This window comes from Poeciliopsis prolifica, unplaced genomic scaffold (genome assembly GCF_027474105.1).
Source record: "Poeciliopsis prolifica strain line A6 unplaced genomic scaffold, Auburn_PproV2 SCAFFOLD044, whole genome shotgun sequence".
Taxonomy (NCBI): Eukaryota; Metazoa; Chordata; class Actinopteri; order Cyprinodontiformes; family Poeciliidae; genus Poeciliopsis; species Poeciliopsis prolifica.
This window is the reverse complement of record NW_026562419.1, coordinates 4,315,897-4,331,187: the sequence shown is the minus strand read 5'-3', so window position 1 is coordinate 4,331,187 and position 15,291 is coordinate 4,315,897. Positions and strand designations below refer to the sequence as shown.

The 15,291-nt window shown below is 40.9% G+C and overlaps 1 protein-coding gene, 1 long non-coding RNA gene and 1 pseudogene across 2 annotated transcripts; 1 reads left to right on the top strand and 2 right to left on the bottom strand.

The window, feature by feature from the left end:
- Positions 1 to 2,111: 2,111 nt before the first annotated feature.
- On the bottom strand, positions 2,112 to 4,822 carry LOC129376534 (HLA class II histocompatibility antigen, DQ beta 1 chain-like; annotated as a pseudogene).
- A 982-nt stretch (positions 4,823 to 5,804) lies between these two features.
- Positions 5,805 to 7,058, bottom strand: LOC129376745 (RLA class II histocompatibility antigen, DP alpha-1 chain-like). Its single transcript, XM_055056328.1, has 3 exons — positions 6,677 to 7,058; positions 6,184 to 6,465; positions 5,805 to 6,115 (listed from the first exon to the last, which is right to left on the bottom strand). The coding sequence occupies exons 1-3, from the start codon at positions 7,056 to 7,058 to the stop codon at positions 5,976 to 5,978; spliced, it is 804 nt and encodes a 267-aa protein (XP_054912303.1). The 3' UTR covers positions 5,805 to 5,975.
- Positions 7,059 to 12,736: 5,678 nt separating this feature from the next.
- On the top strand, positions 12,737 to 14,203 carry LOC129376444 (uncharacterized). The gene is made up of 3 exons (XR_008607771.1): positions 12,737 to 12,899; positions 12,997 to 13,720; positions 13,795 to 14,203. It is a non-coding gene; the product is annotated as an uncharacterized LOC129376444 (long non-coding RNA).
- Positions 14,204 to 15,291: the final 1,088 nt, after the last annotated feature.

Below are 15,291 nucleotides of genomic sequence, written 5' to 3'. Positions count from 1 at the left end.
TTTTTGTTCATTGTTTGCTCTGAGGCACCGTTGCCAATAAAGGTTGGTGAATTGAAGTACCGGTAGGCACTTTACACATCCACTGAAGAAAATAGTTCCAAAACATATTTGAATAAGGAGGACAACGAAATGTATTTATTTACATTGAGAACTTTTGCTACATCGGTTTTACATTTGTTAAACCGATGTAGCACTCTCAAAAATTAATCTTGTGTTTCTTGGAAAACGTAAAATGACCGCGGATGGATATGCGGTTTCAAAATCAAGCCTGTTCTCTTCATCAGTCCGTTGGCGCGGAGTCTGCCTGTTGGCTGATCTACGAAAGAATCTGTAAGTACATTTCTTCTGTTTTACCTAGTACCAAATTTTAGGGAGAGATTTTAAATCGCTTGTTAAAAAAAATGTTGCTCGTAACAAATCGGACGACAGTATCCCAAAAGAGACTTAATTGTTATTGTTATTTTTGCTTTTCTTTAGGGTGATACTTTTTCTGATATTGCTAACACACACAGCTACACACAATAAGCAGATTTTAGTGCAGACCGATTTCAAATGCAGCGTTGTGGGCCAAACCATTTTCAAATACCGCCGCCATTCTATTTGTTGAGCTGCCATTGGTTCATTTGAGCGCCAACGAGGCAGAATGAAATCGGTTCACTGAAGAATCTATGTTGCTAGCAGAGGTTGTTACAAAGTGTCTGGACACAATAAAACCATTTGTATGATTTAAAAAGAGTAACTATTGTGCTTTCATTCTATGTACTTGGGCTTTTAATAATCTTTCTCACAGTCACATCAGCATGCATGGGTGGGTCTCATGTATGGATTCAGGCTGGTTTGGCTGGGACCCATGCAAGATTATTATTGTCGTTTTTTTCAATAAAACTGCATTGAATCGCTTAGCTTTGGGCTATATAGGTAATGATAAGAGGGCATGGGTTTTATCTGGGCCAACTGCGTGAGGCTCATAAGGTTAACCGAAATGGGACTCATATTGTTGGCTCAATTGGGTTAAATGTATGGGCCCAATTCAGCATTAAAGTGGGCTAACTGGGCATGGGACAGAAATGGGAACACTATATGGGGCCCATGTGGTTTCAGTATATTGGGCCTAAAAGGTTTTTTGTAAATAGGATGAAGGCATTGTAGTTCATATTTTTAAATCTTTTTTTAATTGTTGTGTGACACTTTAAAGCGTTTTGTTCTGTCAGAGTTTATTTCAAACTCCTTTTCGTTTTGGGCCAAATCAAGATCATGAAGGCTCTTAAAGGGCCGTTTGTCCCAGAATGTGTTGATAAAATCTGTTCACAAACTGTTAATATGTCAATGAATTCTTAAAATTACATAATATTATTGAACGTCTTTTCAGTTCCTTCAGGGACTAATAATAAATGCCACTGTTTATTTACTCGCTGTATAAATCATGGACTATAATCAAACATCAACTAAATTCTCAAGAAATTGGAGGGACTGATTGATATAAATTGGCAGTAAACAGATAAAAACTGCATTGATGTGATTGATAATATAATATTTAATCACACTTAGTGTTTAGTCTAGTCTGGAGGGCCACATATAAAACTACGGCGGGCCAGATTTGGCCCCTGGGCCTCGAGTTTGACACATGTGATATAGACCTTTAGGAAAATATTAGGGTTAGGGGTTTATAAGGGTTTGTAAGGTAATTACACAAGGTAATTACCTCATGTAATTGTAAGGTAATACCTTGTGTAATTAGTCCTGATGGTACAAGCGGTTGGACAACTGTACCTAATAAAGTGGCCAGTGGGTGTATATGAAAATAGACTTATGTGTTGTATTAATATTTTTATGTTATCATTTGGACCTCAGGATTATTATTTATAACCAATAAATAAATAAACTGGAAACTTCAGAAAAACATTAAAACAATTTAGGAAAAAAATCCAAAAGAGAAAAAACATTTAATTGTGAAACAGGAAGTTAAAAGTCACCAGAATAAACCAAAATGACAAAAAATATTATTATTAATTAAACAGAATTATATGATCTGATTTTTCTACTTTTCATGAAATGTTTTCCTGCATCATGGAGAAAACTGGAGGAAAATGAACCAATAACACATTTTAACTCTAAATCTGGAGCTTCAGTGAAGATTCATGATGAAGATCAGGATCAGAACCGGGCTTCAGGTCCGGATGTCTGGATCCGTATCTTTGGGTCCGGTTCTTTGGGTCCGGTTCTTTGGGTCCGGTTCTGATCCTCAGTTCATGGACAGGATGGGAGGCAGAGCTGAACAAAAACAGAATGAACGAATCTCAACCATTATCAATTATAAATTATAGATTATCGATTGGAGCACAGACAGACTGGCTCTAAAGCTCCACCTGGTGACGGATCTATGAACTACAACTCAGGAGCATCAGCTGAAAAACCATAATGGAGCCCAACTGGTGTGTGTGTGTGTGTGTGTGTGTGTGTGTGTGTGTGTGTGTGTGGTGTGTGGTGTGTGTGTGTGTGTGTGTGTGTGTGTGTTGTGTGTGTGTGTTACCTGGACTCACCTGGGTTTGAACTCCAGGCTGGAGTGGATCTGGTAGAGCCAGCCTCCGTCTGACAGCGCGTCGGTGGAAGTGACATCAGATGTGACTTCCTGTCCGTCCAGGTGACTCTGATCTGTTTGGGGAAGAAGCCGTAGACGCTGCAGGTCAGCATGGAGGGATGACCACCAGCAGGAGGCGCCACTGAGGTCAGAGCGACAGACGGCGCCACTGGAACAGGAAGAGGAGAGGAAGAGACGCTCAACGTTTACTGACTGGACATTATTAGGGTTAGAACATGACCTTTATTGATCAATCAATACATCAGTGATCATATCAATCAATACATCACCGATCATACCGGTGCAGGTCTCACCTGATCTATCTAACACTAATCTATACCAGAGCTCAGCGTTGGGTTGGCAGATCTGCTCTCTGTAGGTCTTGGTGACGTTCAGCGAGTCGCTGCCGTTGTTCCAGTTTGCTGCCAGTTTCTGACCAAACGAGTTCAGACCAACGAAGGATCCAACATGGCTGTCGAAGCGAATGAACTCCACCTTGTTGTAGACGTAGGAGTATCTGTAGTGAACGTCCTGCAGCGCAGAGGAGTTGAACTGGCAGAGGAACAATTCCTGACACATGAAGCCAACTGGGGGGAGAGCAGGGTGAAGATCCAGACAACATCTGGGTAATATAAATCTAGAAAACATCTGGATAATGTAAATCTATAAAACATCTGGATAATATAACTCTAGAAAACCAGTTTAATTCATTTAAGCATAAATTGGGTTTTTTCTCCATTTCTATTCTCATAAACAAAATATTGATGATCCAGTTCACTGAATCAGTGAACTGATCCAGTTCACTGAATCAGTGAACTGATCCAGTTCACTGAATCAGTGAACTGATCCAGTTCACTGAATCAGTGAACTGATCCAGTTCACTGATTCAGTGAACTGATCCAGTGAACTGATCCAGTGAACTGATTCAGCGAACTGATCCAGTGAACTGATTCAGCGAACTGATCCAGTGAACTGATTCAGCGAACTGATCCAGTGAACTGATTCAGCGAACTGATCCAGTGAACTGATTCAGCGAACTGATCCAGTGAACTGATCCAGTGAACTGATCCAGTGAACTGATTCAGCGAACTGATCCAGTGAACTGATCCAGTGAACTGATCCAGTGAACTGATCCAGTGAACTGATCCAGTGAACTGATCCAGTGAACTGATTCAGTGAACTGAATCCAGTGAACTGATTCAGTGAACTGATCCAGTGAACTGATTCAGTGAACTGATCCAGTGAACTGATCCAGTGAACTGATCCAGTGAACTGATCCAGTGAACTGATTCAGTGAACTGATTCAGTGAACTGATCCAGTGAACTGATCCAGTGAACTGATTCAGTGAACTGATCCAGTGAACTGATTCAGTGAACTGATCCAGTGAACTGATTCAGTGAACTGATTCAGCGAACTGATCCAGTGAACTGATTCAGCGAACTGATCCAGTGAACTGATTCAGCGAACTGATCCAGTGAACTGATTCAGGGAACTGATCCAGTGAACTGATTCAGGGAACTGATCCAGTGAACTGATTCAGGGAACTGATCCAGTGAACTGATTCAGTGAACTGATCCAGTTCACTGAATCAGTGAACTGATCCAGTGAACTGAATCAGTGAACTGATCCAGTGAACTGATCCAGTGAACTGATCCAGTGAACTGATCCAGTGAACTGATTCAGTGAACTGATCCAGTTCACTGATTCAGTGAACTGATCCAGTGAACTGATTCAGTGAACTGATCCAGTGAACTGAATCAGTGAACTGATCCAGTGAACTGATCCAGTGAACTGATCCAGTGAACTGATCCAGTGAACTGATTCAGTGAACTGATCCAGTGAACTGATTCAGTGAACTGATCCAGTGAACTGATTCAGTGAACTGATTCAGTGAATCTGAAATGAATGGATGAATTATCAGGCTTTGGCTGCAACCAGAGATGATAATGAAACTTTATGATCCTCTATAATGTTAAATATTTAGGAAACATTGAAGCTCTTTATGTTCATTATTATTGATTATAATTCAGATCAGATCCGACCAATCAGAGCTCAGCTGGTCTCAGAAAACAAATCAGAAACAAAACCAGATCAACAGATTGAAATCAATCATAAAGTGTTTCTCCATATCAGCCCAGGAATCTGAACGATCGATCGGCTCCTACCTGCAGTCTGGACCAGAACCAGAACCAGGAGCAGAACCAGAGAGCGACTCATTGCTGCAGGTCAGGAGACTAACTGAGGCTGAAGCTGCAACCAGACGGAGAATCACCTGGTGACGTCACCTGTTACCGGGCAGATTGACCTGACAGGAGCAGAGCAGCAGGTGATCCACTGGATCTGTTCGTTCTGATGGTTCTGTTGGTTCTGATGGTTTTGATGGTTCTACTGATGATAAACCTGCTGCAGGAATTTTTCTCTTATCTGTTTAAACTGGAAATATGAATGAAAAACTGATGAAATTTGATCAAATATTCTAAACATCAGAAAATGTTTCCAAATGTTTCTCTGAAACTCAAAGACATAAAAACTTTTTATTTGTTTTGTTGGATTAAAATTTTCTGATCAAAGTTTTTACAGATTTATTTACATTTTTCCAAATCAGAGACAAACTGAGAAATTATTGTTTTTATAAAAGTTCATTTCAGAAAAATTATGTTAGAATGAGAGAATAAAGTGAATTATTAAAGTCAGTTTGGACGTTTTGTTTCTTGAAATCTAATAAATATGATGAACTTTGATTTCTGACGTCTCATAACTGAGTTTATAATCTGAGTTTATGGGAGTTTAATCCGAGTTTATGATGCTGATATGAAGATTCCTTTGTTCCTGCTGAAGGTCATGAAATGTTTCATCTTCACTTTTATTCACGTCTTACTTTAGTTTTTCCTCTGTGTCATTTTTCATTATAAGTTCCATTTAGTTTTTATATTTAAATGATTTTGAACTTTTCAGACGATGGAGGAAAAGTTTCATCTGGTTCTAGTCAGTTTAAAGAGACCAGCATGTTTTTATCAATTGATATTAAATATTATTATTTATTATTTAACAGCAGATTTTTAGTTCAGTTTCTTTATTTGTAGAAAAATAAAATTTTTTTCTCATTTTAATCAAAATGTTTCCAGATGTTTATATTAATGAGAATAAAACTCCAGACAGAAACAGTTTTTATTTCATTTTAATCAGAAACCATCATCAGAACCAGCCAGTAAAACCGACCCGGTCCAGAACCAACTGGGTCAGACGCTCCAGAACCCGATTCCTCAAGCAGAACATCTAGAAACCATTTTCTATAAGATCAGCCTGAGTCCAGGAGCTTTAACGTTGGATCTCTGATTGATCCGAACTGATCGGATCCACGTGTCGGGTCAGAACCGGGACTTCCTGTCAGGAGGTTCAGGACGGACCAATCAGCTGCTTCCCTTTCACCATGAAGAACGCTCCGGCGGCGGCTCCCAGCAGACCCACCATCACTCCCACCGCGCACAGAACCGCCGGGCCGGCGCCGGGCCCGGGCGGCGCCTCCACCTGCAACTCTGCAGACAGGAAACGGGTCAGTCGGTCTCTGCCGCAGCCGCTTCCTGTCTAGTCAAAGGCCGCTCACCCCAGGTCCTGGTCAGCGGCCTCCTCAGAGCCGGATGGTCCACTGAGCAGCTGTACACGTCTCCCAGCTGCAGAACCGAGTCCAGCCTGGAGATCTGGGTGAAGCTGCTGGTCCTGCTGGGCAGCGGGACGCTCAGGCTGCTGCTCGCCGTCACGTCCTGTCCGTTCTTCAGCCAGGACACCCGGACCGGCGCCGGACAGAAACCAGAGACGTGACACACCAGGACGTTCTTCTCCCCCAGAACCGCATGGTGGGCCGAGAAGAGCAAGACGGAGGGAGGATCTGAGGGCAGGAAGGTCAGAGAAAGGTCAGAGAGCAGAGGACACTAAACACACACACAGAGACACACACACAGAGACACACACACATCAGTGACCAGAGGACACACTAATGAGACTGAATAGACTGAATGAGACAGACTCATTCAGTCTCATTTAGTCTATTCAGTCTCATTCGGTCTGATCTTGTTCAGTCCTGTTTCCCGTTTCCTCACCCAGCGGATCAGGAATGTCCTTCATTCCCAATCGGAGAATCTTCAGGATGTCTTTGCAGAACTTTTCTCTCTTCACGGCTCGTTCATAAAACCCTGTGAACTCTGGATGAACCAGGAAGTGCGGCATGGTGACGACTCCTTTTCCTTGGTTGAAGTCGGCGTGCCAAACATGTTCACCATCCAGGGCCATCATGTCCATTTCATTAGCAGGTGAACAAGCCACCACCTCCAGGTCCTCATGTTGGCCTGCAGGGAGCAGGAAGAGGTCAGAGGGGTCAGGCTGAGCGAGCAGGTCAGAGGAGGAGGAGGAGGAGGAAGAGGAGGAGGGCAGACGCTCAGCAGCCGCAGAAACACAGAGCAGCAGCAGCTGCTGCAGCTCCATCTTCAGCTGGTCTGATCTCAACTCACCTGAGTCAGTCAGAAACTCTCCACCCAGCAGCCAATCACAGCGTAGTGATGTCATCAGGCTGGCCTGCAGGTTCTGCTCTCTGATTGGTCAGGCTGGGCTCCGCCCTCTCCCTGTTTCACCTTCCAGGTTTTCTAAATGTTGTTCTCATTCAGACTCTGATGAAATGATAAATAATATTTAATATTCAGGTGAGGAAGGAAAACGGCTCCAAACTGGTTCCAGTCTGAATGAATCATAAACATTATGGGATGGATATTAAATACCAGTTTCCATCTTTTATCTGATCAAATATTAAAAGAGGAAATATTTTGTATTTTCCATTATTTCCATTTTCTGGTTTGTCTTTTCATCAATAATTAAAGAAATAAACGATCAGAGGAATAAATCAGGTTTGGGATGTTTGGATCAATTCTCAGTTATTATTGAATTAAACTTTTCTTCTTCTGCTGGTCTGAATTCATCCCTTCATCAAAGACTGAGGGTTGACCATCAGCATAGCATTAGCATAGCATTAGCATAGCATTAGCATAGCATTAGCATAGCATTAGCATAGCATTAGCATAGCATTAGCATAGCATTAGCATCACCAGAAACCAGCCACTCTGTGTTTCTGCGGCTGCTGAGCGTCTGCCCTCCTCCTCCTCTGACCTGCTCGCTCAGCCTGACCCCTCTGACCTCTTCCTGCTCCCTGCAGGCCAACATGAGGACCTGGAGGTGGTGGCTTGTTCACCTGCTAATGAAATGGACATGATGGCCCTGGATGGTGAACATGTTTGGCACGCCGACTTCAACCAAGGAAAAGGAGTCGTCACCATGCCGAAACTTGATCTGATTAAACATCTGAGCTGCTGGAGGCCGAGTCACTGATCTGACGATTATTCAGTTTGACTCAAACGGCCCTAAAGCTAATGTTGTTTAACGCTAATGTTGGCTAAAGCTAATGTTGGCTAATGCTAATGTTGGCTAATGCTAATGTTGGCTAATGCTAATTTTGCTAACGCTAATGTTGGCTAATGCTAATGTTGGCTAATGCTAATGTTGGCTAACGCTAATGTTGGCTAATGCTAATGTTGGCTAATGATAATTTTGCTAACGCTAATGTTGGCTAATGCTAATGTTGGCTAAGTCTAATGTTGGCTAACGCTAATGTTGGCTAACTCTAATGTTGGCTAACGCTAATGTTGGCTAATGCTAATGTTGGCTAACGCTAATGTTGGCTAATGCTAATGTTGGCTAATGCTAATGTTGGCTAACGCTAATGTTGGCTAATGCTAATGTTGGCTAATGCTAATGTTTGCATCATTTATTAAAAAGTTCTTCGAGCAGCACAAGTTTTTTTCTCACTGATTTGTCTCCCTTACATAATCACAGAACTGGTTGGTTAAACAATGTGACCTTGATTGACCTAAGACCTGACTGTAATGTTATTCTGTTTGATTATCAGTGCATGTTCCTGTCAGAGCTGGTTGCTCCTTAATCCCAGTAATCCCAGTAATCCCAGTCTGCCTTGTTTCTGTCCAGTTCTTCTGACTGATTCTATGATAATTATGTTCATTTATTCCCTTTCTTTAGTTATTCTTTAGTAGTTAATTCATCTTTCTGGTTCCTGTTTACTCTCACCTGAAGCCTGTTAGCCAATCAGCTCAGGTGTTTTGCTCAGTGTTTAAACTCGTTTCTCTTCTTGTTGGACCTTCATGTTGCTTCCCTGGTTTTTGCACTCGGCTCCTGTTTTCTTCCAGTTCTCAATGTTTTTGCTGTTTTTCCATTAAATATATGAAATCTTCTATGTGCCTGATCTCCATGTGTTTGTGAATTCGCCACCATGGAACCGTCTGTGTCTGGACTCAGTAACAGCAGAGGAAGGTCAAAGTTCACACGTCCCAAGATGGAAGGAGATTGAAAGTGGTGTCCCTTTGCAGGCAGCAATTGGGAATATTGACTTAATAAAAAACCTTAAGGAACTTAATCCCTGTTCTGAAACAGCATTTAAGACCTGGTCAAAGCTAGTAAAAGACAACAGAGAGTCCTGTTTACCAATCAGATGGATAGCATATGACCAAGATTTTACCCCAAATAAAATAGATAATACCTTTAAAAGATGGATTAACAAGGGTTTAGTAAAATACAATGATTTGTATCATAAAGGCTGTCTGAGGACATTTCAAGACATTAGGCAAAAATATGACATTGATAACAGAGACTTTTTCCGTTATCTACAAATCCGGCATTATTTAGACAAAACAAATACAGAAGATCCAAGCAGAGCATTTGTTGGAATATTAAATATCTTTCTGAAATCATATCAATCAACTTCTACTACTAAATAATATCCAAAATGTATGACGAGCTACAAAATCTGGAGGGAGGGGACACGCTATATATTAAGGAGAGATGGGACAAGGAAGGGAACCACCAAATTCACATTGAAGACTGGTTAGATATTTTGAATAACTGCTGGAGATGTACATCTTCACTAACGTATAGAGAATTTGGTTGGAAAACTGTTACACGCTTCTTTAAAACACCAGCTCAAAGGGACAGAAATGCAGATAAAACATGCTGGAGGTTATGTGGATCGGAACAAGCAGACCACTTTCATATTCTATGGAGCTGTCCTAAGCTGTCTTCTTACTGGAGGACAATTAAACAAAATGTGAAGACTGTTATTGGAGCCAATCTTACACTAAACTTTGAGATTATGCTTTTAGGCAAACGACCAGATTGTGTAAAGGGATTCTGTAAAACATATATTTTCAATATATTACTAATTGCCAGTAAAAAAGCAATTACTCGGAAATGGATGACGGACAAAATACCCACATTAGAAGACTGGACAAGCATCATTCAAGACATTTGCAAGATGGAGGAATTGACATTTGCATTGAAACTGGAGCAAGACAAATTTGAAAAGTGTTGGACCCCATGGTGGACTTTTATGAATACCAGATCTGAAGCTAGTGAGATTGTGGTGACACCCATTGTTCCTTAGCTACTCTGTTGAACCCTCGGTTTTAAGGGTCGGAAAAGTTATTCTAGTGTTGATACTGACTTGTTTTGTTCTTCCTCCTCTCTTCCTTTGAGAGGAGTGAAGAGGAAGGGAAAAGAGAACATTAAATACTGGAGATGGACAATCACAAGAAGGGGTTAACTGTATTGATTAATATAACAAACTGAATAGATTACTGTACAGGTCAATATCATCTTATGTGAATGGATGAGATGTATATTTTCTATGTTGTTCCTTAATAAAAACTTGAATTTAAAAAACAGTAGCAAACATCCATCTCTCACTGCAACACAGGATTCAAAACCAGCTGCTAAGCATCCTGGGAAATATGGTGCAAAATCAAACCACAACATGCAAGTATTTCCACAGAAACCACGACTATCATCTTTTTTATAATTGTTGTTTATTGTGAAACACCAAAGTGTTAGAAATCAGAATAAACCAAAATTACACATAATGATGCAGTTAGACAATAAAGCTGCTGTCTTCTCTAATTAATCACAGCAGAAATAAACATGTGACATCAAACTTCCATCATCGTAAAGGATTCAGCTTTTCTTCTGGTTCTTTTGCTCTTCAAGCCTCAATAATGATTTCAGATGTTTTTACAGCTGAGGAAAAATCTGCTCTTCATAAAACCATAGAGAGAAAATAAAACCACAGAAAGTGAAGATTAATAAACCTGAAACACTTCCTGGAGAAAAGCAGCTGATCACCTGGACCGAAGAGTCCAGAACAAACTTCAGTTTCTGACCAGGTTCTGATCAGGTTCTGATCAGGTTCTGCAGATCCGATCCACAGCAGGAGGTCATGAATTCCAGTGTTTTGTACCTGAGGCTCATTTAAAACCTGCAGTTTGATCGTCCTGATTTAGAGAATCGGTTTATTCATGCAGCAGCTTTTCTCTGAGCTCTTCCTCCTCCAGCAGCTCTGCAGCACTTTCTGATGACGTCTTCAGTTAGGAAACATTCAGGAGACAAAGTCAACCTGGAGTCCAAACTGGACTCACCTGTTGGACTCCAGGTGGTTCTGAATCTCGCCCAGCAGATTCAGAACCATTAATGTTTTGGTGTTAGACTTCATGCAGAAGTTAGTTTTACTGTCACAGAGCCACATTCTGTTTATGTAACTCTATGGTGTATTTTATTAGTAGTTAAAATCCAGTGTTAAAACAAATCTACAGGTGTTAAAATGTAACTCTTGACTTCTGACCTCTGACCTCCTCCAGCGGCTGTGACATTAAGCTCTCAGGTTCCAACAAAGCCACACAAACTGAGTCATTTCAGGAGAATTTACTGTCCACATGTCACTGCTGTTGTTCACTGGACTTCGTGAGTAAATTGTTTATAACTATGATTAGGTCAACCTGTATGATAGACATCAGCCACATGGCTCAGTGTTAACATATTTAGCTCGGTGTTAGCATATTTAACTCGGTGTTAGCATATTTAGCTTGGTGTTAGCATATTTAGCTCGGGTTAGCATATTTAGCTCCGTGTTAGCATATTTAGCATGTTTTCGGAGTTTAAGTGTTGGAAAAATTGAGCTGTGAACATTCAGTGAAATTCTTGGCTAACAAATCATCAATCTGGAGTTTGTTTTTTCATGATGATGAACTATGGAAGCCCGTTTCCGCCACTCTGTTAAAAAAAAAAAAATTATCTCATTATAATAAGATAGTATCTCAAAATAATGAGATAGTATTTCAAAATAATGAGATAGTATCTCATTATAATGAGATAGTATCTCATTATAATGAGATACTATCTCATTATAATGAGATAGTATCTCATTATAATGAGATACTATCTATTATAATGAGATAGTATCTCATTATAATGAGATATCTCATTATAATGAGATACTATCTCATTATAATGAGATACTATCTCAAAATAATGAGATAGTATCTCAAAATAATGAGATACTATCTCATTATAATGAGATAATTTTATTTAATTTTTTTAACAGAGTGGCGGAAACGGGCTTCCATAATGAACGTTTCAGGGACGGAAATTAAAGATTTTCTCCTCCAGCCTCAGTGGTTGGTGGAGAAAATGTTAAACAGGTGTCATGCTGAGTATCACGTGCCCTGTCACTGGAGCGCGTCGCTCTAAACTCGCATATTGATGAGGAAACGGACTGAAATGTGACCGAAGAGGAAACTTTTAAAGATATTTGTAACATTATCACGTTTCTTAACCTTGTAAGACCTAAAACGGTGGGTTAATTTTACAGATTAATTGACATAAATACGGTTTTTCAGTGTCTAATGAAAATGTTTTCCGCAGCTTGTTTGAAATCCACAGATTTTTCTTTTAACACCATAATAGCTTCAAGCTAAAAAAACAGAGGCTGGTTATGTAAAACATTTTATATCATCCTTAAACTTCTAGTCTATTAATGTAGGGAGATGCAATTTAATTTCTGAGCTTGATAATATTTGCATCCCCTGTCTATTGTCCTGTTGATATGAAACTTATTGCAGTAGCTTAGAGAACAAGAGTCATTATGAAAGGTGAAATCCCTCTTAACTCTTTATTTATTCAAGTTAACGAGGATGCATTTTTTTGACATAGCAAATAATTAGCCTGGCGATATCTGCATGCCCTCTATTGTTCTCAAATATTACTGTCAGGGTTTCTGTGTGAGTGCATGTGTGTGAGTGCGAGTGTCACATCTCGTCCAGAGAGGATCTTGGTGAGGAGCCGGAGGAGTCTGCACAGGTGGAAGTCATCTGCCTCATCAGAGCGGGGGATTTAGGAGCAGCAGATCCTTCCTTCAGTGCTAGATGATTACGTTCATCGGTAGTCACTCTGGTCGTCTCCTGTTGTTGCATGTTGCTTAAGATAGTGTTTGAGCTTACCAGAAGTTACCTGACCTTTGTATTTTTGCCGCTTCCAGGGTTTTTGTCTCTCCGCTCGTGAGTTCTCCTGCGAGCACCAGCCTGCCTGCTCCGTTGCTCTCCCCGCCGCAGCTTCACTCCTGCAAGCCTCCGGTTCTCCGAACACCCCCTCCTCGCACTCACCTTCGGACCGCCGAACTACCCTCCACTCAGAATCCTGGCACCTTCCCCACGCTACAGCAAACCACCGTGAAGTAAGCCCGTTCCACTTCCCTCTCAAATCTATCCGTTCACTCCCAGCCGTCTAAACCGCTTTTCATTCTCACCCCCTCACTGAAGTCCTGCGGATTGATATCTTGTGTCCTGTTGAAAAATAAATACTCACTATTTTTCTAAGAGACGTGTGGTTTCTGCATGTGGGTCAGAAAGCTAAAACCCAACATGTCAATTACCCTATTTATATAAAGCAGATAAGGGAACAATGTGATTGTGTAGAAAAGTGAAATCCTTCCAAACTCTTTATAATAATTTAAAGCATTTGTTGTGCATATTTTGGCACAGCAAATTATGAGCTGCCAATATTTTCATGCCCTGTTTTATAAATGAATAATTAAAGAGTCAGACAGCAATAATGTTGGGTTTTGCAGGGGAGTGGTTTTCTTCTCCTTCACAGGGAGGCAGGCTGATGAAATCCAGCTGTTCCTCATCACCTCCAATTTGCAAGGTCTTTAAAGAGGAGTAGCTTCCCAGATTCAGATGCCAGATGGTTCCACTTCTACTGTGGTACTCTGTAGCGTCAGTGCTGTATTTCCAGTGTCCTCCTTTGTTCTGACTCTTTTCAATCTACCTTCCTCTAGTGAACCTATGCTGAACACCCTCTGAGACAGACTCACCTGAAGAATCTGATCCTCGCGGCTCCACTGGGCCTTGCACCTGGGTACGTCACCTGCCACACAGCTGCTGCCTCTCCGCCCTCAGACTCCTGCAGGAACCTCTCCACCTGGAAACCACCCCACCACGCCAACTGCTGGAACTCCCAAGTACTCCCCTCTGCCTACCTCTACCCACTGACCGTAAGCTCCCCTCAGGTTACCCCTCGTTCCCTTCATTTCTTCCCTCTTTAACCGCTTCCTCTTTCAGTTTCCCTGCTGACCTGGTCCCTCCCTGCTGTCGCAGATCGACGTCCCTCCACACACTTCCCTGTTTAATAAATTTATTAAAACTGTTTGAGTGTTCGTAGTTGTTGCTTGCCTTAGAGTCCTGGAAACCTCGCATTATGACAAATAAGTGGAACCACCATCAATGTGTCAGGAACCTCCAGCAAACACAGATTGAGCTACTAAATAGTTAATCTGAGTAAAGTGGGTTCTTATGAATATTTCTTATTGTGTTATGAAATAATGAATGAATAAAACCAAATAGTCCACTAACAGGTGAGGAAGGTCCAGCAGTCGCCTCCAAAATGACCCTTGTTATAAAATGCATGCTCTGGAATTTGAAGCTTTTGGATCATAATGTTTACATAATGATTATAATGTGTTATATCCAATGTTCCCTCTAATTTTTCATGTGTCTGGGCGTACACACAAGCTTCCTGAACACACTGAGGACCACTGAGCATCATCAGTGTACACGGCGTGGCCACGCACAAGTATCATAAATCTGGGATCATAGAAAGTTGCATGGCTTATTAAAAAAATCAAATTACATCAGCAATTTTCATTCGTTTGCTTTTAATTTAAGTGATTTGCTCAATTAAAATAATAAAGGAAAGAAAACATTGCTGTTCATGAGATGCATGCTATAAGTAAGAGTCCTGCTTCAGCCAGGGTGAGAAATGAGACATTACACCTTTCAGACATAAATATTTGTTCATATTAAAACATTCACATTTTGCACAATGAAATGTTTTCTGTAGCTTGTGATGCAGTATAAATTCTTGTAAAATATTTAATTACAGTTTTTTTCACGCCTGCCCTTCTCACTTCTCCAGTGGTTGTTCACTTAGCCCAGGTTGATGGTCAGTCTGCTTCTTGCTTTATGTTCTTGAATTCAGCATATTGACTGTTAATGGCCTCCATAATCTGTGGGTGGAGGAGAATGGCCTCATACTTCTTTGCCTGTGACCAAATGTCTGCTTATCCATAGTCAAAAGTCTGAACTCAACATTTCAGTATCAAATGCAGACCATTCCTTTCATTTGATTTGATTGCATTTGATCTTAGAAGAAGTGCATTTCTTTTTTTTTACTTTGTCTTGGTGAGTGGATGTTCCACTAGACATGATAAGGTGATGGCTTTCACGTTTCTTAACTCTACCGCTCTATTCTCACCTGCACGGCACATATGACCAAG

What these genes read in the sequence shown, in the direction of transcription:
- LOC129376745 (XM_055056328.1), bottom strand. Translation starts at nt 7,058, where the DNA reads ATGGAGCTGCAGCAGCTGCTGCTGCTCTGTGTTTCTGCGGCTGCTGAG. An exon ending in GGACATTCCTGATCCGCTGG is followed by an intron (nt 6,466 to 6,676) that starts GTGAGGAAACGG and finishes TCCTGCCCTCAG; the next exon opens with ATCCTCCCTCCGTCTTGCTC. An exon ending in GCCGCTGACCAGGACCTGGG is followed by an intron (nt 6,116 to 6,183) that starts GTGAGCGGCCTT and finishes TCCTGTCTGCAG; the next exon opens with AGTTGCAGGTGGAGGCGCCG.